The sequence below is a fragment of the Podarcis vaucheri genome (genome assembly GCF_965113315.1).
Source record: "Podarcis vaucheri genome assembly, chromosome: 15".
Taxonomy (NCBI): Eukaryota; Metazoa; Chordata; class Lepidosauria; order Squamata; family Lacertidae; genus Podarcis; species Podarcis vaucheri.
In genome coordinates, this window is record NC_138753.1 from 45,558,020 (window position 1) to 45,585,960 (window position 27,941).

Sequence of the window (27,941 nt, forward strand, 5' to 3'; positions counted from 1 at the left end):
CAGGGTCCATAAGAAAGTTGGCACCTCCTGGCTTTAAGAGCTTCACAGTTATGTAGCTCAGGGAGAAAATTGCACAGTAGTAATCAGTTGCATATGAAATCTAAGAGAGCTACAGTAAAGTACAGGATATTTGTCAATTCCACCCTCCTACCCCTCTCCTAACGGAATGGTGTGCAATCCTTCTATCATCTAAAATTTGGAAAGACCTCAGGAGCCACAGCTTCAGAGGCTACAAGTTGCCCATCCCCACTTTGTGCAGTTGTCTTTACTGTGCTACATGCAAAAACTAGTCCTGCGTGGTCTGAAAACTCATGAAGCAGCCACCTTGCTGAAGCTAAGCAGCTGAGAGTGCAGCTGGCGCCTGGATAGTAGACTGCCTGAATTCACCAGCTTGGGGGCAACCACAGGTGCAAAGGTGCCACTTATCAAGACCTTGTTTATGGCCCTCAGCCATAGGAGGCTGTGGAAGGAAATTTACGGGGAACTGTGAGGGGTGAAAGCCCACAATAATGGGTGGGCAAAATGCTCTTCTGGATGAGAGCCTGGCTGGGAATGCCAGCACTAGCCCAGGTGTAAGACGTGATGGAGACCTTTGGGGTTTGAAAATTGAGTCTGGGAAGCAAACCACTGGATACAAAGGCACCATCTGAAATATGGGATACTTTATATGCTACTATTCGATTTTTGTTCTGTTTAAGATTGTTCTGTTAAGTTTAAGTTATTTAATTAGGCTTGCTTTTTTGTTTGTTTTATGCAGTTTTTATAGTTCAAGCTTTTAAATTGGATTAACCTATTTGTATTGCTTTTATATATTGTTATAGGGACTGACTTTTTGTACTTATTATGATAAATTTGAATTGTTTCTAATATGTTTCTGAATTGTTGTATTGTTCATTTGATATGCTACAAGCACAATTTTGTGGAGAAGTGGCAAATAAACAGATGGTGATTAAGGCCTACATATGCCACCCTGAGTTCCATAAATGGAAGAAATGTAGGCTATAAATATACAGTGGTACCTTGGGTTACATACGCTTCAGGTTACATACGCTTCAGGTTACAGACTCTGCTAACCCAGAAATAGTACCTCGGGTTAAGAACTTTGCTTCAGGATGAGAACAGAAATCTCGTGGCAGCGGGAGGCCCCATTAGCTAAAGCGGTGCTTCAGGTTAAGAACAGTTTCAGGTTAAGAACGGACCTCCAGAACGAATTAAGTTCTTAACCCAAGGTACCACTGTACTTAAATACTAAGACAATGTATATAAAGTGATCTGAGCAATATACTACAGGCATGCATGTATAATTAATAATTATCACTAAATGTATTATCATATTCTTTGCATCATCTGCAGCCAATCTCATTCCTATACAGCCAATAGAATCATCAAATTGTAGAGCTGGAAAAGACCTTGAGGGTCATCTAGTCCAGCTCCCTGCAATGCAAGAATTTCAGCCCATCTGAGGTCCCCCATCCAATTTGAAACCATACAGGACCCTGCATAGCTTTGAACATGGGCTAGCAGTTTCATTGCAGTACCACTAGAACAATAAGGCAATCATTCAGATATGCTACTCAAATCCTCCTGGGTTTGTATAACACTAACTTCTACTCAGAGAAGCCCCATGTGTGTAAATTTCAACATGTCTACTTTGAGTAGGACTAGCACTGAAAGCAACCTATACATTTTTAAATCTGAGTTTAAGAGAAGCCCTAACAAAGTAATCAAGTGCATTAGCAATTCCAAACAGGTTTCTAACAAACCTACTAAGTTTTAGTTACTTACCTCTTGTGTTAATTTTGGTATGAACCTCAAGTTGTGGATCACTTGAAACCATGCAAGGCCACCAAGGATATGTTCCCACTTTGGACCAGACCAGATCTCCAACCTCAAACTTGATATCGCTTGCTACTTGTGTTGGAAGAGGAGGAGAAATTTGCTGGACCTGCACAAAAAAGGAAAAGTTGTGTACCAGATATTCTGTACATATATCAAATACTACCAAACATGTGAATGAACAGACCTTTCACAAGAACACCCCAGCAAAAATATACATGACAATCTCTCTCTCTGCCCCCACTAGTGTAGGTGCAAGAAAAGCAGAGTACAGTGGTACCTCGCAAGACGAATGCCTCGCAAGACGGAAAACTCGCAAGACGAAAGGGTTTTTGGTTTTTTGAGTTGCTTCGCAAGACGATTTTCCCTATGGGCTTGCTTCGCAAGACGGAAGCGTCTTGCAAGTTTGTTTCCTTTTTCTTAAAACCGTTAATACAGTTGCGACTTGACTTCGAGGAGCAACTCATAGCACGCGGTGTGGTAGCCTTTTTTGAGGTTTTTGAAGACTTTGGTGATTTTTGAAGCTTTTCCAAAACTTTTCCGAAACTGTGCTTCGCAAGATGAAAAAAACCGCAAGACAAAAAAACTCGCGGAAGGAATTAATTTCGTCTTGCGAGGCACCACTGTATATCAAACTCTGTGGCGTTGCCCTCATTCTCCTTTAGTAGAGCTACAGTCTTTAAACAATTCTTCAGTTAGATTCACCATTCTAAAGCCACTGAAAGTAACTTATACTGCAAAACTCACCATGTCTACACTGAAGTCCTACTGAATTAGGACTGAAACTGAAAAAGGTACCCACACTTATTTGACCACTGTGTGCAGTGAAGAGAGACAACCTCTTCTAAGATGGTGCAGAAGTGATATATACATGTACCATATAAGAACACATGTTGGTCTTCCATTCTTTCTCCTGCCTTGCACCCTTTTGAGAAACACTACTCCATTTTCACCCAGGCTTACCTGTTCCACACCCTACCCAAATACTTCTGTGTCCTGCAGGCTACCCATGCATCTGGCAATGAAGCCCTTTATCTGAAAGCAGATTTATTTTTTTATTACAATTTATATACCACCTTTTCCTTCAAGAAGCTCCAGAGGGTGTACTTGGTTCTTCTCTGCCACCCATGTTATCCTCACAACAACCCTGTGAGGTACGTTGGGCTGAGAAATGGCATTTAGCTCAAGGTCACCCTGTGAGCTTCACAGCTGAGTGGGGTCTCCCAGGTCACAGTCCAACACTCTAACCCAGGCTTCCACAATCTCCAGATATTGTTGGACTACAACTCCCATAATCCACAGCCAGCAGGGGCAGCAGTCAGGGGTGAGAGGAGTGGCAATCCAACAACACCTGGGAACCCAAGGTTGAGAAAGGCTACTCCAACCCCTACATCATACTGGATCAGCTTGAAAATTCTGCAGTCAGAACTCCAGAGGATTTGACTCTACTCACCAGGGTTTCATCCGTCAGCTTAGTTTCTTCCCTTGGTCTTTCAGACAGTGTGCTCAGCCTTTCATTTGGTCTCTGTGAACAAAGGCAAACAAAAAGATAAGAGTCAAAATGGAACAACAATGAAGAAGATGGAAAGGGGAAAAAATACAGGAGAAACAAAATCAGAAGAGTCTGTGTCACATCCTCAGTAGTGATGGCCCAGTTTATTTTAGAATTCAGTTTGAGCCACAGTCTCCTAACTGCTCTGGAGATCTACATTAATAAGACACAGGTCAGAGAAGTACAGGAAAAGAGAGGCAGGACAACTGATATGCCATTTATATTTTTGAACTGTTATATGCAAGTTTGTTGACAATTAAAACAAAAAAGGTTCTCTTTTGGACAACACACTTTTATACATACTAACCTCAAAGAGAGGTTATTTCACTGTCAGTGGCAATGAAGTCCATTGAAGCACACAGAGAAGTGAACGGCATGCATGATGTAAGCCAACCACGAGGGGAGGGGGACTGAGGTAAATTCAAAATTTCCTAAGGCAGTTACCTTCTAAACAAGGTTGCTAACTGTATTTGGATTTAAATTAAGTATGTTCAGTCTTTAGAATTATCACATCTTGAACCAGAAATCCAATTTAATGTGACCAGACTTGACAACCTTCTTGCAAGTTCAACAAACAATTACTTGAACTTAAGAGATAGGAAAGCATCCTTACAATTCAACATATCCAGAGCATTCTGTTGCAAATGAAAAACTCATTGGCAGACAGGCAGTTCAGCTAAAAATTTAAGAACTATTTTGCCAATGGGAAGTTTACTATGATTGTGATACAGCTTCTCGGTTATGTTTTCAGCTACTGTCAGGGGTTCAGGAGCAGAGGCGAGGGCAAGGGAGGAAACAGAGAGCGAGGGGGAGGAGTCCGAAGAAAAGATGCGAGGGGGGAGAGACCCCGGAGCACGCAGGAGATCGTTCAGAGGGCGCTGACAGTTGGGGTGCGTCTGGAAGAACGTCCATGGAGCAGGGACGAAGGGCGTGGAGGGCGCGAACCAGCGAGAGGGTTTTCCTTCGTTCCCAGAGAAGCAGCGCGTGCGCAATCCACGCCTCCGCCAGGAGGGGGAGCGGAACCTATGGAGGTTGGAGGTGCAAGGGCTCAGTCAGCAAACAGAGCCCTAGCACCGGGAGCAGTGAAAGCGAAGCCTCCTAGAGGGAACCGGAAGTGCTACATCTGCGACAGTCCCCAGCACATGGCGAAAGAGTGTCCCCAGAGGATCCACAAGCACACTGCAGCCTCTGCAATGGTAACTGCAGCTACTCAGCACAGAGAACCACAGCAGGGAAACGACGGAGTCTGGCTGGAGACAGAGGCACTGGGGCCCAGCCAGACGAGTCAGTGAAGCAGTCCCCAGAGATTTTGCAGCCCACAGACCCCCTCCCGCCCAAACCAATAGTGCAGCTCACCGCATCGCTCCAGCTACCCAATGGACTCACAATGGACGTGCCAATCACCGTTGACTCAGGAAGCAATGCGGACTTTATAGGGCAAGACTTTGTCGATCGGCACGCTATACAGTTGCTGCCTGCCACGCTGCCCCTACAAGTCGTCACGGTGGATGGCAGGGAGCTGCTTGGGGGGCAGGTGGTGAAGCAAACGCCACCAATGGTGATGCGACTTGGCAATCACAGGGAAATCATCAGTTTTAATGTCACCCAACTATCGGACACGCCCATTGTATTGGGCATGAGTTGGCTGGACAAACACAGCCCGACGCTGGCTTGGTACCAGCGGCAGCTGGTCTTCGGCTCTTCCTATTGTGCTGAACACTGCATCCTGCCCCGGCAGGAGGGAGAGGAAGAGGAGTCACAGCTGCAGCTGGGGACGCTGCAAGCAGTCCCCCACAAATACGCAGGATTTTTGGAGGTTTTCTGCGAGAAGGAGGCGGACAAGCTACCCCCCCCCACAGACCATATGACTGCAAGATTGACCTCCTGCCAGGGGCGGCGCTGCCAAAAGGGAAGCTGTATTCCATGTCTGAAGACAAACTACAGGAACTCAAAGAGTTCATAGATCATAATTTGGAGCGCGGTTTCATCCGAGAGTCCAAGGCAGTGGGGGGCAGTCCTGTATTCTTTGTGAAGAAGAAAGACACGCCCCAAAAAAGGCTCGTAGTGGACTATCGGACCTTAAACGCGATGACCAAGCCATCGGATTTCCCCATGCCCAGGATCGACGACCTCCTCGCGACGGTGCGCAAAGGACGCGTGTTCACCAAGTTGGACCTGCGAGGGGCGTACAACCTCAATCGCATGAGGGAAGGCGATGAGTGGAAGACAGCCATGTTCACGCCCCTGGGCACCTACGAATACAGAGTTATGCCGTTTGGACTGCAAAATGGCTCCCACTGTTTTCAAGCTTTCATGCATCACGTGTTAGCGGGGCTCCTCTACAAGAAGTGTGTCTGCTTCCTGGATGACATCTTGATATTTTCGGAATCGCAGCAGGCCCACGACAGAGATGTCAAGGAAGTGTTGAGCAGACTGCAGCAGCATAGGCTGTACGCCAAGCTGGAAAAGTGCCAGTTCGACGTGTCGGAGGTGGATTTCCTGGGCTACAAGTTGTCAGACAAGGGGCTCGCCATGGACAGCGCCAAAGTTCGCGCTGTGTTGGATTGGAAGAGCCCGCGCAACCGGAAGGAGGTCCAGCGGTTTGTCGGCTTTGCGAACTTCTATCGCAAGTTTATCAAGGGGTTTGCGATGCAGACGGCGGCCATCACAGACACGCTCAGCTCCAAGAAAAAGAAGTTCATCTGGACGGAGCAGGCGGAGCAGTCCTTTCAGACACTCAAGCGTCTCTTCGCGTCGGAAGAGCAGCTGCTACATGTCAACCCCAGCAGACCGATGAGGGTGGAGACGGACGCTTCGGACAGAGCCGTGGGAGCAGTCCTGTTGCAGCAAGACCCGCAGGGGGCTTGGAGGCCGGCAGCGTTCTACTCCAGGAAGCTCAGCAAGTCGGAACAGAACTACACCATCTGGGACAGGGAGTTGCTTGCCATTCATGCAGCATTCAAGGCGTGGAGGCACTTCCTGATCGGCGCCAAGCACACAGTGCAGGTCTGCACGGACCCCAAGAATCTGGAGCACTGGCGCACGGCGCGGTTCCTAAACCAGAGGCAGATACGTTGGGCAGAGTTCTTTGCGGACTTCGACTTCCGAATAGAGTATGTCCCAGGAGACACCAACGTCATGGCGGATGCCCTATCCCGTAAACCGCAATACCTCGAGGAGGCGGCGCCAGCGGCGGCCATGCACATCTTCGCACCGACAGCGTGGGCGTGCGCTTCGGCAACAGTTGACCTGGATGCGGTACGGCGAGCGTTGCAGGACGACTCATTCGCACGAGCAAAGATGGCAGAGGTGCACAGGGGCACGGCGACGACCGACGAGTTCCAGGTGCGCGATGGATTGCTCATCCGTAAAGGGGCCATCTACGTGCCAGGAGACGAACTTTACGCCAAGGTACTGCAGCAGTTGCACGACGCGCCCACTGCCGGGCACTTTGGCACGGAGAAGACGGTGGAATTAGTCGCTAGAGACTTCTGGTGGCCCAGAATGCGAGGGGAAGTCGCGGACTACGTTGCGAGGTGCGACACCTGCCAGAGGGCCAAACCAGTGCACAGACCGCCGGCGGGACTGTTGGAACCGCTGCAAACCCCGTTCGAACCATGGGAGAGAGTGGCCCTGGACTTTGTCACGGATCTACCCAGCTCGAGGGGCAAGACAGCAGTGCTAGTGGTGGTGGACTTGTTCACCAAGATGGCACATTTCATTCCGTGTGCGAAGGTGGCCACGGCGGAACAAACCGCCAAACTGTTCATAGATCACGTGTTCAAGGTTCACGGTCTGCCGCGGTCTATACTGTCCGACCGGGGGCGACAGTTCATCTCGAACTTCTGGCAGAAGCTGATGGGCTTCCTGAACGTCAAAATCAACCTAGCGTCAGCGAGACACCCGCAGACCAACGGACAAGCTGAGCGGGTCAATGCCATCATGCCGCAGTACCTGAGATGTTATGCAAATCAACAGCCTGCAACGTGGGTGGATTACCTGCCCCTCGCCGAGTTCGCCTACAACAACACGAAGCACGTGTCCACGGGGGTGACACCGTTCTTCGCCAACAATGGAAGACACCCCAGAACCTTCCCGGGACTGGAAAGAATGGGGGAGGGGGAGCCGCAGACAGCGGACGCGTTCGCGTCGGAGTTGCAGGAGGTCCACGATCAGCTCTGGCGGCACCTGGAGATCGCTAAGCACGCATACAAGGTGCAAGCGGACAAACACAGGAGGGTTGGCGAAGAGATCCAAGTGGGAGACTGGGTCTGGTTGGCAGCCCACGCAGTGCCGGCCAGATCGTTAGCAAAGAAGAAGCTAGGGCATAAGCAGCTAGGGCCCTACCAAGTCGAGGCACAGGTCAACCCGGTGGCCTTCCGGCTGACACTTCCGGAGGGATCCAGGATGCATCCGGTGTTCCACAGATCGGTGCTCACTCCCTACAAGGCACCGCACAGATTTCAGGAACCAGGAACGGCACCGAGTCCGCTCCGGGAGGGGACCGAGCAGGGGGGAGTGCCACAGGAGGAGCACATCAACGAGGTCACAGAGATTTTGGACTCTAGATGGGGGGAAGAGGGAGTAGAATACCTTCTCGCCAGGGAGGGCACCCCGGCTAGTGCCAATTGAAGAAGCAGAAGAAGAAGAGTTTGGATTTGATATCCCGCCTTTCACTCCCTTTAAGGAGTCTCAAAGTGGCTCACATTCTCCTTTCCCTTCCTCCCCCACAACAAACACTCTGTGAGGTGAGTGGGGCTGAGAGACTTCAAAGAAGTGTGACTGGCCCAAGGTCACCCAGCAGCTGCATGTGGAGGAGCGGAGACGCGAACCCGGTTTCCCAGATTACGAGACTACCGCTCTTAACCACTACACCACACTGGCTCTCTTGCTGGGTGCAAGGCTACGCTTTGGAAGACCCTCTGCTCAAGGACGAATTTCATGCCCTCTTCCCGCACAGGCCCATGCCAGCCGACTTTTTCGACGACTGGCTTTTCACACCGACGCTTTCAGCCAGCACGTTCCACGGGTTTGACTCGGACGTGGAACATTCACTGGGCACACGCTCCCCGGAAGAATCACCCTCGGGATCGGCCTCGGAAACCTCGTATTGGTGGGACGATCGACCAGAGGAACAGTGGCGCAGGAAGTGGCTGGAGGTTCCAGGTCGAGCGACGGACCCGGGAGCGACCGAGGCAGAGACTGACTTGGACGTGTTCGGGGAGGATCTTGGGTTCGAGCACGGCGGCACAGAGATGGAAGCGGAGGTGACCGTCATCAACGAGCGCAGGGAGGAAGAACCGGAAGTCTTCAGTTGGATGCCAGCCACGGGAAGCGAACTGTATCCGGCATTCGCCCCCATGACACTGGAGCACCCAGCACCCACACCTGAAGGAGGGGAGGGGGGTAGGGGGGCTTCGAGGGGGGATGGATGTCGGGGTTCAGGAGCAGAGGCGAGGGCAAGGGAGGAAACACGAGAGCGAGGGGGAGGAGTCCGAAGAAAAGATGAGTGATGACGACGACCCGAGTTCTCCGAGTCTTTCCAGTGAATCGGAAGATTCACAGAAAGGAGCGCCAGTGGCCAGAGCAAGGGGTGAGCCTAGGGGGACACCCCAGGAAGAAGGGACCAGAGAGGGGTCAGAGAGCAGCAGTTGGAAATCGGGGCCAGCGTCCCCAACAGAGCGCAGTGGAGAGGAAGGGCGCCAGGTATCGAGTTCCGGCGGCTCGCCGCAGGGGGGAGGGTATGAGTCAGGAGTGGCCACACCTCCATCGGGGAGCGAAGAAACGGTCAAGTGGAAAGTGGAAGGTTGGGCGCGCGCGCCAAGTTCAAATGCACAGGAAGGCGGCGCAGTAAGCAGCCCGGAAAGGGAGCCAGGTCCTAAAGCCCGCTGCAAGGAGACAGAAGGGCCCGGGGGGTCAGCATCAGAAGAGTCCAGGAAGGAAGAGACCACGGGGGGCAGAGGGACCCAGAGAAGAACGGTCAGGCGGAAAAGGTGGAGTAAGGCGAGGGTATTAAGTTGGTGTACAGGAGGCGGGGACTCAGACGGAGCTTCGCCGGTCTAGCTTCTAAGACGTAGGGCTGCACGCTGCAGCTTGGAAATGGAAACTGTAACTCAATAAAGACTTTTATAAAGTGAACGCTGGCTAGCGTGATCCTCTGTGAGCTAGGATCTGGAAGCAGCTCTGACAGCTACGTTTGGCAGCACTGTACAAATTGCACACACAATTACAGCATTCAACCCAAGTGTATTTTGAAGCACTCTATGTACAATCAATTTTCTTCCTGATGCTACAGAGGAATAGGCCCACAGAGGAACAGGCCCCCTTTACCTTTCTCTTCCCAATAAACACACAACATACAACCAACGGCAATATCAGCTTCATCTAAACTCACAGCTTGTTTTCAGGCTGAAAGGCCATTGTGATTAGATATGAAGAGGTCCTATGAAACCCCTTTAAAGGTATTTGTAGAGTACAATGGAGTACAGTGGTGCCCCGCAAGACGAATGCCTCGCAAGACGGAAAACTCGCTAGACGAAAGAGTTTTCTGTTTTGGAGGTGCTCCGCAAAACGAATCTCCCATGGGCTTGCTTCGCAAGACGAAAATGTCTTGCGAGTTCCTGCGGGTTTTTTCCCCTCCCCCCCTTTTTCTAAGCCGCTAAGCTGCTTATCAGCTGATCCGATAAGCCGATAAGCCGCTAAAAGCCGCTAATAGCGCTAATCTGCTAATCCGTCAATGGGCTTGCTTCGCAAGACGAAAAAACCGCTAGACGAAGAGAATCACAGAACGGATTCTTTTCGTCTTGCGAGGCACCACTGTATCAATAAACATGGATTAGTTGTAGCAGCAGAGCAGGACATAAATTTAGAAATATGAATAGGGAAAGAGGCAATTGAGGCCAACTCAGTCTAATGTTACTGGAGATGGAAAGGTAAATTGCAAGCTTTTGAAAATTTATTTTTCTGGCTGAATTTCTCTCTCTACACTGTGTTGAAATGTATTGTCACCTTGTTTGCATGGGGTTGTGTAATCTCAGGCAGGCCAAATTGCTTGCTCAAGAATCACAGTGCCTGTATAAACCTTTGTTCTTGTTATTAAATTAAGAAAACTTGGTGAGGCTTAGTTACCACTAGCTTGGGTTCATGCAAATGATAATAATAAAGTCAGCAGAAGGGATTATTCACCACCAGTAATAATACTGTTCCGTATTTACATGGAACAAATTGCTTAAAATCTACAATCTACCTTGACAACGTCTTAGAATTCTACTGTAGCTTGGCAAGAGCCATATGCCAACCTGATCTAAGCTATGAACATATACCGTATTTTTCGCTCTATAACACGCACCCGACCATAACACGCACGTAGTTTTTAGAGGAGGAAAATCCGTAGGCATGCCACCCGTAGGCATTCCCTCCATAACACGCACAGACATTTCCGCTTACTTTTTAGGAGGAAAAAAGTGAGTGTTATGGTGCAAAAAAACCGGTAATTCCCAGTTTATACCAATACTCACTTTTATTTCATAGTAAACAATTTTTAGAGCACCTTAACAAAAATAAAGCTTGATGTTTCTCTAACTCAAGCAGGGATGGGAACCCTTAAGCCTGGCAGCTTCTCTTTCTGGCCTTTCAGAGTCTCTCCTGCCACACTTCCATCCTAGGAACAGCCCCTCTCGCTGGGCCATGCCCCTCACCCGCTTGGTTCTGCACCCTTCATGAATGCCTAGGATTGGCTGGAATGTGTCCTTGTGCTCCGATAATGTCTCTAGGCCACCTGGATGGAGGATAGAGGGGTGTGTGAGAGTGTGAGCAGAAACTAGTCTGCTGCAGAAAGATAAAATTTACATTCACTGCTCCACCAATTTTTGCCTCTGGCCCCACCCAGCACTGAAAAATGGCCCCAGAAAAAGTAGCCCTTGAGTTGAAAAAGGTTCCCCACTCATGAACACAGGTTCTCTTCCCCATGAGTTGCCTTAGCCTTGATCCTCTTTAAAAACAAAAAAATTTCCAGCTTTCCCTGAAGAAGTAACACTTTAGCAGTGAACATATTAAGACTGAAGGGAAGGAACTAAGTGACTCAGATATCCTACTGGAGAAGAAGTGAACCTTATAAAGGAGCTAACTAAGCTGTTAATTTAACTGTCCTGAAACTGGCTTGACTGCCACAGCCCATGGGGGGGGGATACTATAAATTCTGTATACTTTGAATTTGCAAAAAAACCTCTGTAATTTAATCATCATTTTGTTCTACTATGGGCTCCAAAGAAGTGTGCTCCAAAGAACTGTGATGCTGAGGAGAACAGCAACCACCCAAGTCAAATTACTTCTAAAATGCAGGGGATTTCAAGTTTTGCTTTGTACCATGGCACTGTGGGGTGTCTGTGTTTGTTAACTGTTTGAAAAGGAAAAAGCAAGGATTACATTCATAACATTTACATTGGGCCAGTATAGGCTGCTCTTTGGAGCCTACTGCAGTTTTCTTTAATTAACAGAGAACCAAGGCTCTGGTCAAGGCCAGCCTAACCTCCCTGTGGCCCGGGACCTCCAAGATGCTTTTGTTTGAAGACCGGCCCATGAGCCGCCCCTGAACCAAGCCGCCCACTCGGTGAGTCCCCGTGTGCTGTGCTAAACTGGCACAGCATGGCACGGGGACTCGCTTCCGCGGCGTCGGAAATTGCGTCTGCGCAGATGCCGGAAATCGCAGGCGCGTGCACGCTATCCGGTCCAACAAGGGATTTCAGCTGGACTGAACTGGCCCAGGCGAGGTAAACCTTGCCGACCCCTGCTCTATATTCATAACTATATTATCATTATTAATTACATTTCTATCATGCCCTTCCACCCAAAGGAGTCCATGGTGGCAAACTTCAAAAAGTTAAAACAATACAATTTAAAATAAAATAAAAACTTATTTAAAACATTTCACAACAATTTAAAAACCATCTAAAAGCAGTTACATACCCTCATAATTACGAATTTCAAAGTTGTAATGCCCAATATCTTTCAGCCATCAATTACCTGGGTGTTTTTAAATTTCTTTTTAAAGTCAATAAATATTACAGACACATCTCACCAGGAAGGGCATTCCACAAATGGGGAATGAACATTGAGAAGGTCCTGTCACAGGTCAACACTAACTGGGCAACAGCTGGAGGTGGCAAACATGGTTCGGCAACTATGTGTACCACAAGTCCATTTTACAGTACAGTGGTCCCTTGGTTTACAAACTTAAACCGTTCCAAAAGTCTGTTCTTAAACCAAGGCGTGCTTTCCCTAATGAGACCTGCCACCCATCCACCATTCAGATTCTGTTCTGAGACCGAGGTAAAGTTCTCAAACCAGGACACTATTTCCGGCTTAGCGGAATTTGTAAACCGAATTGTTCTTAAACCGGACAGTTCTTAAACCGAGGTACCACTGTATAAGAATGCCTTTCCAGTCCAAACTACAGCTCCTATATAGCTCAGCCCCTCCCCACCCATGCCTTGGGCCGGTTTTTCCTTTCATCTTCTGAGCTAAGGAGCAGGCCTGACTATGGGAAAGCCAGAAGTGCACCTGCTGCAGTCCAAAGGTGCCAGACTTGTGGCTTTGGTGCTTCAGGTTGGCCATTCATGGATTTGTGAATCAAATGAAAAGCTGGAGCCCTGAAGTCAAGCCCACCAAACAAGTAGCTTAGCTGCAAAACTCTATACATACTCACCTGAGAACATGTCACAATAAATACTATAGGAGTTGTGAGTAAACATGCATGGCATCACACTACAGAATAGAAAAAAAGCTTTGAATTGCTCCAAAATCCCTCTTGCCTTCTCCTTCGCTCCACTGAATCTTACAGAATATTATTCTAATGCCCTTGGCACAGAAGATTATATTTACTACTTCCTGCATTAAAGCCAGCAATTCTTATCACATGCAACAAGTATAAATTAACTGTGTTAATTATACAGAAGGAAATAAATTTACAATATTAGAAGAGGCTTCCTTTATACAGAGCTGCCCCATGTATGTACAGTTAAGAAATTAATTAACACAAGAAGAAAGAGAAGGCAAGGAATGGTTGTTAAGAGACAGAAAGCTTGAAGTGATTTATACTGAATCTAAAAATACCAAACTTTTCTTAAAGAAAAAGTCTGATGCAGCTTTAGGAGAGTCATTCCCTCAGTAACAATAAAATCACTGAAAGAAAAATTATGTCATTGATCAGGATAATTTTACTCTGTCAGGATGTCAAGCTTCTGACAAATCATTATGGGAATTTGCATACTTTACACAAAGAAAATCCAAATTCTGTTTTTGCAATAAAGAGCAATCCACCAAGATAAAAAATAATTTAAAAATGAGAGATCCATAATGGTGAACTGTTCAGGAAAGAAAACCACTAATCAATCTTAACTGTGCTGCCTAACTGTAGATGCTTTGATAATCTTTCAACATGTAAACAAAAACAAAGAAAATAAAAGCAGTGTTGGAGGAAAAGGCTAAAATTCAGTTTTCACTTACATTTTGTTCCTCTGGCTCCAGTTTTGGAATTTTATGTGATTTGCGCTCTTCTGAGTGGGAAGAGTCATGCTTGCTACTTTTTTTCCTTTTCTCTTTTCTCCCTTCATGTTTTGACTTCACATACTCACTTCCTTGTACTTCATTTAAAAGGTCCCCACACAGAGAGGACTCAAACAATTCCCTGCCGTTCTGGATAGTTTTGGTTATTTTTAATTTGATTTCTGGTGAACCAGTCTTCTTTGGAATCACCGTTTGGGATACTGAAGGAGGTGGCTGCTGTGGAGGAGATGGTTTTTCCAGATTTTCATGTGGCCTTATGCTAGAGTTCTCCATGTGGTAATACTCTGGTGGACTAAAGTTTCTAACAGTGCCAAAGCCATTGGCTGAACCATTAGGATACTGACTATATGGCTGATATTTGGCTTGGGGTTCATACATGCCAATTGGTGGAAATCCATTAATGAGGGGTGGAAGATCCTCCGTGGTTGGCGTAGGGTACTGAAACCCTTGCTGCAAGGCAAGAGCAGCTTCATATGGCGTCTGACTACCATCTTCAGTGATGTCACTGCTGGCATCAAAAGCATCCTCTTGGCGGTTGTTAGCCGAGTCAATGAGTTGAGGTGGTTGCTGAATTGTGTTTCCCATGATCCCTTGCATGAAAGAGAAGGAGAAATCCATTGTTCTGCTCCAGCATCCTTAGCTTTCCCTTTTTCTCATAGGGCCTAAAAAAAGAAACAAGTGAAAAGATAAAGCAGTTGGTGATGCAAGTTCTTTGGTAAAGTTTAAGAAGCCAAGACAAATGCTTGGGAGTGGACTGGGCGAGAATTTCCCTCCATGCTAACACAATGAGTCTTAGGGCACTTCAAAGGCTAACAGATGTTTTATGGCATAAGCTTTAGTGTGCACTTCATCTGATGCATGAAGTGCTACCTTCAGTTAGAAAAGTATATATAAGATCCTAAGAAGAGTGCTTCTGGACTCCTCCAGTCCAACATCCTGTTCTCACAGTGGCCAGTCAGATGCCTGTGAGAAGCCTGCAAGCAAACAGCACTTTCTCCACTTGTGATTCCCAGCCACTGGCATTCAGAGACATACTGCCTCCAATAACAGAGGTAATACATTGCCATGATGGTTGCGTTCTACACACACCACACACAGAAGGGGGGAAATGCATGTCTATAATCACTTGCATTGCACAGCCTTTCCCCTCACTGCTTATTTCCCCCCCCCCTCTGTACCCATGTGTGTAGGGCTGGGAGACATGTTGAAACATCATCCAAAACCGATTAGAAGTCCAGATCACAATAATGGTTTCAGAATTTTTGACCTGGCAATATATCATGAATTTCCACTCACTTCCTGGCAGAGGGAACTCGAGAAATTTCCCGCCCGGCGCCCGCCTGCTTGTATCCTAGCAAGTGGGCTGCCTCCTTCCTCCTGGTCACTCCTCCTGCCCACTCCCTCCTTATGCGCAACAGAAGTGGAGAATTGTGCCATGTAGCTGCCTGGCTCTTGCATGGCCGATATGAAGAGACCGGATTACAACACAAGGACTGGGTGATGTATCGTCCAAAACCAGTTTGAAGTCCATATCCAGGAATCAACTCTCGGTTGCTTCTTCTTCCCCACCTTATTTCCTCCTTCCTCCTTATTTCACACATCATGATATATTGGTATATTGTGATGGTTAGCTGGTAATATATTAAGATGTTGAAAACCAGATCTCACCCAGCCCTATTTGTGTAAAATATATTTAAAATCTCTAAGCCATTAAAGGTGCCAAAAGCACTATGAACAATATGACTACAGTGGTACCTCTGGTTAAGAACTTAATTCGTTCCAGAGGTCCGCTCTTAACCTAAGGTACCACTTTAGCTAATGGGGTCTCCGGCTGACGCCGCGCGATTTCTGTTCTCATCCTGAAGTAAAGTTCTTAACCCGAGGTACTATTTCTGGGTTAGCGGAGTCTGTAACCTGAAGCATTTGTAACCCAAAGTGTTTGTAACCTGAGGTACCACTGTAACTCTGTGGAGCTAAGGGCACTGGCTGAACTATTTTTTAAGTCAAGAGTTATCTACCTATACAGTGGTGCCTCGCAAGGCGAAATTAATTCGTTCCGCAAGTTTTTTCTTCTTGCGAGTTTTTCGTCTTGCGAAGCGCGGTTTCCCATAGGAATGCATTGAAAATCAATCTGAAGGCTGGGGGGGGGACAAGGGCTTTTCTTCCCACCGCCAGCCTTCAGAAGGCTGTTCTGAAGGCTGGCGGTGGGAAGAAAAGCCCTTCTCCCCACCTCCCGCCCCGCAAGCTCCGGGGACAGGAGGGCTTTGCTGCCAATCGCCAGCATTTTAAAAGCCCCCGCTGTCCCGGGGCGATTTTAAAATGCTGGCGGGCAGCAGCGAAGGTTTCGCTGCTGCCCGCCAGCATTTTAAGATCGCCCGGGACAGCGGAGAAGTTTCCGCTGCCCCGGGGGCTTTTAAAATGCTGGGGGTCGGCAGCGAAAGCTTCGCTGCTGCCCGCCAGCATTTTAAGATCGCCCGGGACAGCGGAGAAGTCTCCGCTGTCCCGGGAAGGAAGGCGGGGGGAGCAAAGACTTTTGCCCCCCGCCGGCCTTCAGAAGAGGTCCAAGACCTCTTCTGAAGGCCGGCGGTGTGCGAAAGTCTTTGGTCCCGACCGCCAGCATTTTAAAAGAGGTCCCCGGAGATTTCCCTATGGGCTTTCTTCTTGCGAAGCAAGCCCATAGGGAAATTCGTCTTGCGGAACGACTCAAAAACGGAAAACTCTTTCGTCTTGCGAGGCGTTCGTCTTGCGAGGCGTTCCTCTTGCGAGGTACCACTGTACATTGCCCTCTGTACCCCAGTTTTTATCTTTTGGGATTATCTTGCATAAAAAAATGTATCTATTAGACAAGAGCAAATACATGTAGTATATATATGCTACACGTTCTTCCAAAAACTGAGTTTTCTTACATACTGATGTGAGCAACTCCATTTGTATGGTGACCATGACAAGGAAGCAGCAAATTATTTTACAAAATCACTGATATGGAAGTAAAAACACAATCTTGCCATTCATGCATATATAATAAAGGTAAATTAAGTGGAGGCATCTCACAGCAAAAACATCCTAGGGCCTATTCAAAAGTTGAAACAGTAAAGGACCCCTGACAGTTAAGTCCAGTTGCAAACGACTCTGGGGTTGCAGAGCTCTGGCCGAGGGAGCCGACGTTTGTCCACAGAGTTTTTCTGGGTTGCGTGGCCAGTATGACTAAGCCACTTCTGGGGAACCAGAGCAGCGCACGGAAATGCCATTTACTTTCCTGCCGAAGCGGTACCTATTTATCTACTTGCACTTTGACGTGCTTTCAAACTGCTAGGAGGGCAGGAGCTGGGACTGAGTAACAGGAGCTCACCCCGTCGTGGGGATTCGAACCGCTGACCTTCCAATCGGCAAGCTCTAGGCTCAGTGGTTTAGACCCCAGCGCCACCCTTATTCAAACGTTACTTATATCCCATTTTGGACTGTACCCAAGGCACTCCCTCCCTTTCTATTCTCAGTGGGGAGAGAGCAGAACATCCAACTTAGGAGGTCTTAATTATCTGAACATACGTCAAAGTGCAAGTAGATAAATAGGTACTGCTCCGGCGGGAAGATAAATGGCGTTTCCGTGCACTGCTCTGGTTCGCCAGAAGCAGCTTAGTTATGCTGGCCACATGACCTGGAAGCTGTACGCCAGCTCCCTCAGCCAATAAAGCGAGATGAGCGCCACAACCCCAGAGTCGGCCACGACTGGACCTAATGGTCAGGGGTCCCTTTACCCTTTATCTTTTTACATCTTCCTTATTCTGGGAGACCAAGCACTGTTAAAGAGTGCTTATCTGCCTGGAATCAGGGAAGATTCTACATTGCAATAACCACAGGACCTTTTTGTTCAGGCAGTGAGAAAAACAGGTGCACTCGATAAGGAGCACAAGCCCGAGGCTCAGTCTTGCTCTCTTCCTAGTAAGAATCCAGGCTAGGAAGGTGGTATCTTTTGAATGACTATGTACAGAAAACGTTTAAAGACCTCCTCAGGCGGCATGCAGATGAAGATAGCAAAAGAAATCTAGGTTATTTTGAAGAACACTCCTTTAAATTTGACACACATTGTGATGGTTTTATGAACAAACTGTTCAGCTGAACTACTTGCTGGCAAATTTGGCCCTCCGTATCAACAACCAGCTTGCATTAGCACTCTACACTCCAGATCCAAGAATAAGCTTTTTCAGTACCGTATTGCTGATCCCAGGCCAATGGGACATACAGCAAAGAATAAGCATAATGACTCTCCCTCCTCTCCTCTCAAAAAACATTTTAAATACACACAATATATCCACCATCCCAATGCTTCCTTCCTAGCTGGTGTTCTGAATTCAACAATATACCAAGTCCTAAACGTTTTGCACGCAGACTTATTATGACACTTGAGAAAATGAACCCCAAAATGCAACTATGCACACAGCTTATAACTTCATGTTTGATCAGCAATGCCTGTTTTATATGTTTGAATAAACAAACAATTACTTTGCTATTTTGCTAAGTACAAAACATTTCTAAAGGTACATAAGTTTTTAAAGTGGCAAATTTAGGAAACTTGACTTCACTTTCTTAAAATCTGGTCTACAGTACATACGCTTCAGGTTACAGACTCCGCTAACCCAGAAATAGTGCTTCAGGTTAAGAACTTTGCTTCAGGATGAGAACAGAAATTGTGCTCCGGCGGCGCGGCAGCAGGAGGCCCCATTAGCTAAAGTGGTGCTTCAGGTTAAGAACAATTTCAGGTTAAGTACGGACCTCCGGAACAAATTAAGTACTTAACCCGAGGTACCACAGTATGAACATTCTTTCTCTTCCATCATCTTGCAATTTAACATACAGTATTCCATTTACTAATGACACAAATACAAAATAGATCTCATCTCTCAAAAATATGAATCCAGCACAGTTAGGATCAGGGAAAGTACAGAATGAAAAAACACAGATGCACTCTCTCTCTCTCTCTCTCTCTCACACACACACACACACGCACACACAACTTTTTTAAAATGGGAAAATTGCTCAAAACAGAGAGCAACAGCTATGGCAAATTACATCTACAACTAAAATGAAAGTCATTCTGGGAACCTGGTTGTAAGGGTGACATAAATACTAAAAAGAAGGAAGAAGCAGCTCAAGATTCTTAAGACAGATCCCTGGTTTGAAGATCAGGCCACAGGAGTTCATGCTTTTGTTGGTTTTACTGTCATTTATAGTCTTGGAAATGGCTTCAATTCTTTATTTAAATCCTAGTAAAGAGCAAACCTTTAAGAAAGGAATGTAAGGAACTGGGTTATTCAATTCCATGTCCCTGAGAATCCTAGCATGCATAATTGGCACCATTTAAGAGTCAAAGAGAGAAATAATGCCTTCCCCATTTTCAGAACTGCTCTACAATAGAGAAAAGTTGGAGGAGGGAAAGGAGCTGCTGTGATTAGAAAGGAGAAGCCACAGCTGCTGACAGCTTGGTTTTCCTCTGCAAAAGCAGTTTTGGCAGAGCAGCAGCAGAGGGGGAGTTGTACTGCTATTGCCCTGACATTCCTGTTCGTAGAACAAAGGAAGAGAGGAGGGAACTTTTTATCACAATCTACAGCAGACACTCAACATCCTGGCCTGTTTGTCCACCCTTAAACGTCATCCCTCCAGCATTCAAAGAGTTCTCTTTCCAGGATACTTTCTGCAGGTTGAGATGTGAAATAGCCGACCAACACATGCCCAATATAAAAAATCAGCAGTACAGTGGTACCTTGGGTTAAGTACTTAATTCGTTCTGGAGGTCTGTTCTTAACCTGAAACTGTTCTTAACCTGAAGCACCACTTTAGCTAATGGGGCCTCCTGCTGCCGCTGCACCACCAGAGCACGATTTCTGTTCTCATCCTGACGCAAAGTTCTTAACCCGGGGTAATATTTCTGGGTTAGCGGAGTCTGTAACCTGAAGCGTATGTAACCTGAGGTACCACTGTAGTTCAGTGACAAGTATAAAACCTCAAAAGGATAAAAAGCATAATCTTGTTTACCTCAATCACTGGCTGCTCCACACTGACAGTAAACTGTAGAGAAGTGTGTCACAAGTGCTTGAGTTGACTGTAGATAATAATACTTTAACACCACACTGTGCTGGTCCTAAATGTTAAAGTGATCTCTGGTGTATATTAAAATTACTTTTTAGAAATGTGATGGGTTTTGCTACAAGGCAAGGAAAAGAACTACATATTGCAATCAGGGTAGCTGAGCATTTCCTGATATGCCTGGCTTCCAGAGTAACACACTTTCTTGCTCCAACAACTAATCATTTATTTTTATTTTTGCTTTATGCAGAAGACACTATAATGCAGTGCAGCTGCATTGATAAACACTCAGCTAAAATCAAAATTCCATGAATTTCCAACAAGTTATTTTACCAAAGTTCATTGGGGATGTTAGGAGTGGGTGGATGCTAGCATCATACACACATGATCCTCTCCAGAAGCCCTCCTTCAGGTCCCCAAGAGGTGAGAAAAGATGGCTCATCCGTCACAGAGCTCAATGCCTTTGGTGGCGGATGGAGAGTTTTCATTCACCCAGGCCTTTTAGATGTTGGGTTTTATGAAATTTTTAAATATGGCTTATTGATCATTGTTCTGCTACTGTTATAGGATGAATTTTCTGTATCTATTACTTTTTTAGTATTTCAGCTGCATTAGCAACTCAGAAATCACCTGAAAAGCAAGATATTAATGCTCTAAAGCAATTAAAGAAACATTATTACAAAATACAGTGGTACCTCTAGATGCGAACGGGATCCATTCCGGAGCCCCGTTTGCATCTAGAAGCAAATGTAACCAGTGATGACACGTCTGCACATGTGCACGTTGCTTTTCATCGCTTCTGTGCATGATGTTATTTTGAGCGTCTGCGCATGCGGTGAAACCCGGAAGTAACGCGCTCCGTTACTTCCGGGTTGCCGCGGAGCGCAACACGAACGCGCTCATCCCGAAGCACATTCAACCCAAGGTATGACTGTATAGCAATAAGCAAACTTCATGACAACTATAACCAACATGAAAACTTTAAACACATTTTTACATTATTGATATTTATTAATTTGTATCCCACTCTTCCTTTCAAGGCAGCAAACATCAAAATGTTACATTTAATGTTCCTGAAAAAGAACATGATGCAATACCCAAGGAACAGGCTGCAAAAAGCAGAGTCAACAAATGGTCAAACTAGGACAAAGAGTCTGACCCCCTGCAATACCATTATATTGCATTAACCCCAGCATCCCATTTTGTGATAGTAGGCAAATAGCCAGCGTTTCACTGATGGAACATAACCCTTTCATTAGTAATGAGACACGGTTAGACTGAGAGAAACAGAATATCAGAAAGTCAGCACAAAGCTCTACATCCTCCTTCATCAATACAGTTGTACTTTGGATCCCAAATGCCTTGCAACTTGAATGTTTTTGGCTCCCGGACGCCACAAAACCGGAAGTGAATTTTCCAGTTTGCAAACGTTCTTTGGAAGCCGAACGTCCGGCGTGACTTCCTGCACTTCCGACTAAGTGCAGGAAGCTCCTGCAGCCAATGGGAAACCGCACCTTGGTTGTCGAACGTTTTCAGCAGTCAAACGGATTTCTGGAATGGATTCCATTCAACAATCAAGGTACGACTGTAATTACAATTCTGCATTTTTCTAGAATGTACACAAATGATGTAATTCATTATTAGAATGTTTTTACCCAAAGAGTAGTATTTTTCCCAATCTGATAAACACAATGCTACTCAATTGCAATTCTAGACACACACAAAAGGTTAAGTTTAACCTCAAAAGTAAGCCCAGGCTTAACTTGTAGGTTATCTATCATATGGCATTATTCAGCCCATTAAGCACTTTTAAGTCCCAGCAAGTGCTTAGCTGTCCGACAATAAAAATAAATGGGAATTTAGAATTGCTTAAAATTGATCATGTGCACTGTTCTGAGTAGAGGCACTGCAACCTTCTGGGGGTCACATGGCAGTGGTGGGTAGCCCAAGGGACATGACATGTAGCTTTGTACTGGAGGCTACAGCCCAGTCATTCAGAAGTCAAGCTATTTCTACATGTGCGTGCCTCCATCCAGGCAAGCAAAAGGCATTATTACAGTTCAATGACACACTGCATCTAGACAGGAGGGCCAGTGAGAAATGTGAGCTTGAGAAGGGGTGTGGCCTGAAAAGAAAAGGACCAGACAGGCAGAACTATAAGGCTGCAGTGGACCCCTGGGTCTGAGACAGTAACGCTTTTCTGTGTTTGCCCTACTATCTGAACTAGAGAGTTCAACACGGCAACCTCCCTGCACACTTTCCATCAGCAGATGAAACACTGCCTGGGTACTGGTCAGCTTATTTATTTTACTCTGATTATGACACTGCTGTTTATGGCTTTTGTGGCATTCTGTTTTTATGGTATCATATTACAGACTTTTTTCCACATCTTGTTAAGAGTATGAGAGAGAGCAGCTACTAAATTATATACAAATAATTATATATACACTACAATAATTAGCAACACTACCACCAGAGGAGCAGACTGGACAACATAATCTGCAATCTTAACCCCAATGAATTCCACAGAACTTAATTCTGAGTAGACATAGTTAGGATTCCATTAGTAGGCTTCAACAGTAAATCAATGACACCCTCTTTCAAAAGAGGTGTGTCTGGGCTAAGGTGTCAGCTGTCTAACACTATCACACTTGCATACAAGCAGCCATACAGAGAAGAAAATCAAGGCCTTCATGCTGCCTACCATTTTTATATGTATGTATATAGTCTTTCAAGTATACAAAATCTTCCATTTGCAAAATAAAATAAAAATTTTACCTTCTTCACGTAACAAGAAACACAGGATGCTATTTTCACTAGATCAATTAGGTTTTCAAAATAAGCTCAGTTCGAGTATTTTAAAGCCTAGCTGGTCCAACAAAGGCATCATCACATGGGTCTGGGGTTTCTCATTCCCACATAAATTGCCAACACTCTGGTTGTTTTGTATATTTATATTATAGAAAGCATAGTCTAAACAGTTTTATGAAGAGCAAAGCAGTTCATCAACCTAGCCATCATACAAAATGTTATGAGTAATTTCCAACTTTACATACACATAGCGCTGAAGTTAAAAAGTAATCAATTTAAAGTGAAAAATAATTATTCCTAGAAAGCATTTTGTTACAAACTTCCCCTTTGCCAACGTACTTGTCCTCTCTACTGGAGCCAAACATCACTACTTTAACCGATTCAATAGCACCTGGTGTCATCCACTGATCATCTTTTACTAAGACTTGCTTAGAGAAAATAGTAACAAGAAAGAACAGCACTAGAGTTGCAGACATTGCCTAGTGTTACACAGAACATGGTGCAGTTATGAAAATGTTAATGAAATATTGTTATTCTACATATAACTGCAGCATTGCAGCCAATCATAGTAATAAATTATATATTGCCCCCAGAGTATTAGGGTTTTTAAGGGCAAAAACAGGAACACTGAGAAGCCTGTAAACAGATGTGTAAAAATGAAGCAAGCATATCAAAATATGATACTTTGATTTTAAAACAAACGGACACAGGATTTATCCAAACATGCAAAGATTGTGGCTGATTGACAAGACATTCACATTTATACTTCTGTCAAATCAACAAAGAAAAACAAAATGAACAAACTACAAACATTAGAGATACAATCAGAATATGGAGCCTCTCTCCACTGCAGAAAAAACCCTCGGATGCTATCAATTCAAAAAAAATTATCAAAGCATCACACAAATATACCTGCTTCCCACTAATCAGATACCTGAACAGCAATTTGTCTCACATCTCTGTTGTGTGCTGTACATGAAATACAAACAACAGCATCTGCACAGTTCAATGGCAGCTAAAATAAAGGAACACTTAGCTATCTGTACAGGAATAGAGTCAAGAAAAAGCATTAAGAAAATGTAGGAGGAAATCCCTTCGTGTATAATATTTAAAACACAATCAATAAGTAAGTTTCATCTTGCTGTTCACAAACAAGTGTGCCTTTTGTCGACAGCCTTGGCAATGTCATTTCCTTGTTTACTTAAAGAAATTGCTGAAGACGGTTCAGCCTTCTGCCATTTACAACAGAGACAGCCCCTCTACCTATTTAATTCTTCATGAAAATGGAGAGGAAAATGTCTGTATAATCCCGCTGCAGATTTGTATTGAAAAGGGTTAATTTCTGCACCACAGTCCCCTAGCAGTACTGGCTGCAGAAAGGAATGAGAAGGTGGAAAGATGTTCCTTTCTCAGTCTGCTTATAATAAATTTCAGAATGGTATGATTCTAAGATAGAGAATAAGGAACAAGGAGAAGGATCTTAAAGATCATTTGTTAACCCAAAACAAGCCTTGTTTCTTTTGGGGAGTAGGGGGTCTAAAGAGATTTACACTGCAGTATATGGCAGCAAACATGGCTGCCTCTGCCCCTTTAAATCCAAATGGCCCTCCTCCATCACATTAAACTATTATCTGATCTATCCTCAATTATTCCTCAATCCTTCTTTGAAAAACAAAGAGGGTGTCTTTCCCTTTAGCAACAAGAGATCACTTTCCAGAACTCTAGGTTCAAGCCTTAATAGGGCATTCATGCAAATTTATACATGTAGGCAGGCACTGTATATACATACACAAAAGGTTGTGTTATTAACAGTCCCAGATTAGGCTTCTCCAACTCCAAGGCCAACTCCAACACTACCCCATGACTATTTATGGCTTTCTAGTTAGAATGTCATGCAAAACAGCAACCCCATGGCAAGCGACATAACCAATTCCACATCCACAGTCCATATTCTCACACTTATATATGACACTACATTAAGGCCATCTCGCCAGACTCCAGCACAGTTATTCTATTATTGTACTGGTCACAACACACAACCCATAACAACACTTTGTCTATAAATTATTTCATAATGTATTTTCCTATATTGTTTCTCATATCCTTTAAGCCAACAGTCTTGAAGAGTCTAACACTCCAAACCACCTAAAATGCCTCAGCAACTGTGTTTCCATTGTCATGTTGACAACATCAACCACAACTATAGGACTATAGTTGAGGTTATAGGACTATAACCTCCTTGCATACCAGCTGACTTTATTATTTATCACCAAATCATCAATCCCATTTTATTTTATTTATTAAATTTGTACACCTCCCTTCATCTGCAGATCTCAGATGAAGCACAAAATACATGATAAAAACAACTATAACCCCACCTCCCACAAACAAATTTAAAAGGCATATACAGTGGTACCTCGGGTTACATACGCTTCAGGTTACATACGTTTCAGGTTACAGACTCAGCTAACCCAGAAATATTACCTCGGGTTAAGAACTTTGCTTCAGGATGAGAACAGAAATCGCGCGGCGGCAGCAGGAGGCCCCATTAGCTAAAGTGGTGCTTCAGGTTAAGAACAGTTTCAGGTTAAGAACAGACCTCCGGAATGAATTAAGTACTTAACCTGAGCTACCACTGTACTGTAAGATGTTAATCAGTCAAAGGACGGATTGAAGAGGAACATTTTTGTCTGGAACCTAAAGGTATATAATCATAATGCCTCAACCCGCCTCCAGCCTTCATCCCAATTCTGGCATCCTCACAATCCCATTGCTCTATGTGAGATCTAGCCTCCAGTCATCATCCCACTTCCACTCCATCTGTTTCAAAGTCCTATACCACCCATACATCCTCACATTCCTAGGTCTCCCCAAACCCCCATTCCCCCATAATATATATGTTGCCCACACCTCCCCTCTGCACTATCTACCACATACAGTGGCACCTTGGTTTAAGAACAGCCCTGTTTACAAACGATTCAGTTTACGGACTCCGCAAAACTGGAAGTAGTGTCCTGGTTTGCGAACTTTACCTCAGTCTAAGAATGGAACCTCATTAGGGAAAGTGCACCTCAGTTTAAGAACAGTTTCGGTTTAAGAACGGCCTTCTGGAATGGATTAAGTTCATAAACCGAGGTACCACTGTACTGTCAGTGCATCAGGAATAGTTTTTATGTATTTTAATAAAGTGTTTGATGATTTGATGATACTTTGTTGGTGTACTTTCGCTACAAGTTCTTGGTGCTGCTACTGCTAAATGTCTACCAAACACGCAAATACTATGGTACTCAGAGCCAAAGCCACTATGAAAAGTCCTTACTTCCACATCTAATGACACACCCCCCCCCCCCGACTCTTTAGAGCTCTCTCTCAACTGGTGGTAAATTAACCAATTCACTACTACTGTATACATATCTCCTCAAGAGGCCCACTAAGCTCAACGGGGCTCACTCACACAGCTAAGGGACTATTAGGTCCAAATTTGGAAACTTACATACAGTATTTTAAATCTCACTTTGCCATGAACTCATTATGTGGTCTTCAGCAACCCACTGTCTCTCAGATCAAATTCTGATATAATAATAGCTACAGGTTATTTGTCACGATTTTATATTGCCCTTTCTCCAAAGGATTCAGGGCAGCACACATAGTGTTAGGCTGAGAAATATTGAATGGCCTAAGGTCACAAAGTGAGTTTAACAGCTGAATGAGGATTTGAACCCACTGATCCTAATGCACACCACATTACAGTGGCACCTCGTGTTAAGAACTTAATTCGTTCTGGAGGTCCGTTCTTAACCTGAAGCACCACTTTAGCTAATGGGGCCTCCCGCTGCCACACGATTTCTGTTCTCATCCTGAAGCAAAGGTCTTAACCTGAGGTACGACTTCTGATTTAGTGGAGTCTGTAACCTGAAGTGTATGTAACCTGAAGCGTATGTAACCCGAGGTACCACTGTACTGAGGTCTACTTTGGATTACAGATATACCCTAAAGCACTGGGGGGGGGGGACCTTGAAAATGCCCACTTGTGCTTGTCTGTGCCAAGTAAGGTTTGCTTCTTAGAAACTGGGAAGGGAAAGCTTTTGCTTCCTGCGCTGGGTTCCCACCTCATCTCTCTTTAGGTCCCCAAACTGCTACAGGGAGGGAGGTCACCCATGCAGGAGCAAAGGAGGAAGACCAGGTGGGGATGACTCTGGCTCTCGGGGTCGTGGGTTTGAGCCCCGCATCGGGCAAGAGATCTCTGCATTGCAGCGGGTTGGACTAGATGACCCTCGCGCCCCTTCCCACTCTCCCGTTCTATCATGAGAAGCCGAACCCCCTTCAGCTCACGTTTTCATCAAGGGTCCTGTAGATGAAAAACGAAAAGGAAAAAGGGAGGGCCCTCGGGCTCTCCAAAAGGCAAATATTGGACACGGAGGAATGTGGAGGACTAGCAACTTGGGGAGGCTCGTTCGCAAGGCGACGTCTCCGCCCCCTGCCCCCCCCTCCGTGCCGCCTCACCGTCAGTCTCTTCCATTCTAACTTCCCCGCCGTATCGGACCGATCGCCGCCGGGACGCGTAACGAAGGAAGCGCGGCGGAAAAGGCCTCGCCGGGCCGGGCTCGGCAAAGGGGGCGGGCCAGGCCCCTCCGTAGGCCGCGCTCGATCCCCGGCCTCAATTGACGCGGCGCTCCCGCCGCCGCCGCCTCTGCCGCCGCCTCCTCCTCCTTCTCCTCCGTCGCGGGCGGCGCAGGAGCCTCCTCGGGGGCTGCGGGCGAGGAGTCCGGGGAAGAGAGGGGGCGCTGGCGCTCCGCTCGCGCTCGCTCGCTCTCAGGCCCCGGCCTCGGCCCTGCGCGCCGCCTTCGCCTTCGCCTTCGCCGCCGCCGCCTTTCTTCTCGCGCAGCACAAAGCTCCCTCAGAGGCAGCGCCGGAAGAAAGCGGCGCCTCATTGGCTGCCCGCGCTGCGCCAGGCGCCGGGCATGCTGGGAGTTGCAGTTTCCCGCCTGGACGGGTCGGGCGGAGGGCGCGCGCGCGCTTGTCCCGGGGCAGCAGCGCCAGGCGGCGGCGGCGGCGCCTTGGGGGGCGGGGAGGGCGTGGCTCTGAGGGGGTCCCGCAG

General features: G+C 46.2%; 1 protein-coding gene across 5 annotated transcripts in view; it reads right to left on the reverse strand.

Moving 5' to 3' along the window:
• The window catches only part of NSD3 (nuclear receptor binding SET domain protein 3), an 88,177-nt gene extending 60,463 nt beyond the window's left edge, over nucleotides 1-27,714 (reverse strand). For 4 of the 5 annotated variants that reach the window (XM_082200230.1, XM_082200229.1, XM_082200228.1 and 1 more), the window contains exons 1-4: nucleotides 27,347-27,713; nucleotides 13,892-14,613; nucleotides 3,290-3,361; nucleotides 1,786-1,945 (exon numbers count right to left, since the gene is read on the reverse strand). In XM_082200230.1, the coding sequence (XP_082056356.1) occupies nucleotides 1,786-1,945; nucleotides 3,290-3,361; nucleotides 13,892-14,569 (910 nt within the window). In that variant the 5' untranslated portion in view covers nucleotides 14,570-14,613; nucleotides 27,347-27,713. Of the gene's footprint in view, nucleotides 1-1,785; nucleotides 1,946-3,289; nucleotides 3,362-13,891; nucleotides 14,614-27,346 lie in introns of all 5 variants that reach the window. The other variant, XM_082200231.1, reaches the window with a different exon arrangement.
• Between the last annotated feature and the right edge of the window lie 227 nt (nucleotides 27,715-27,941).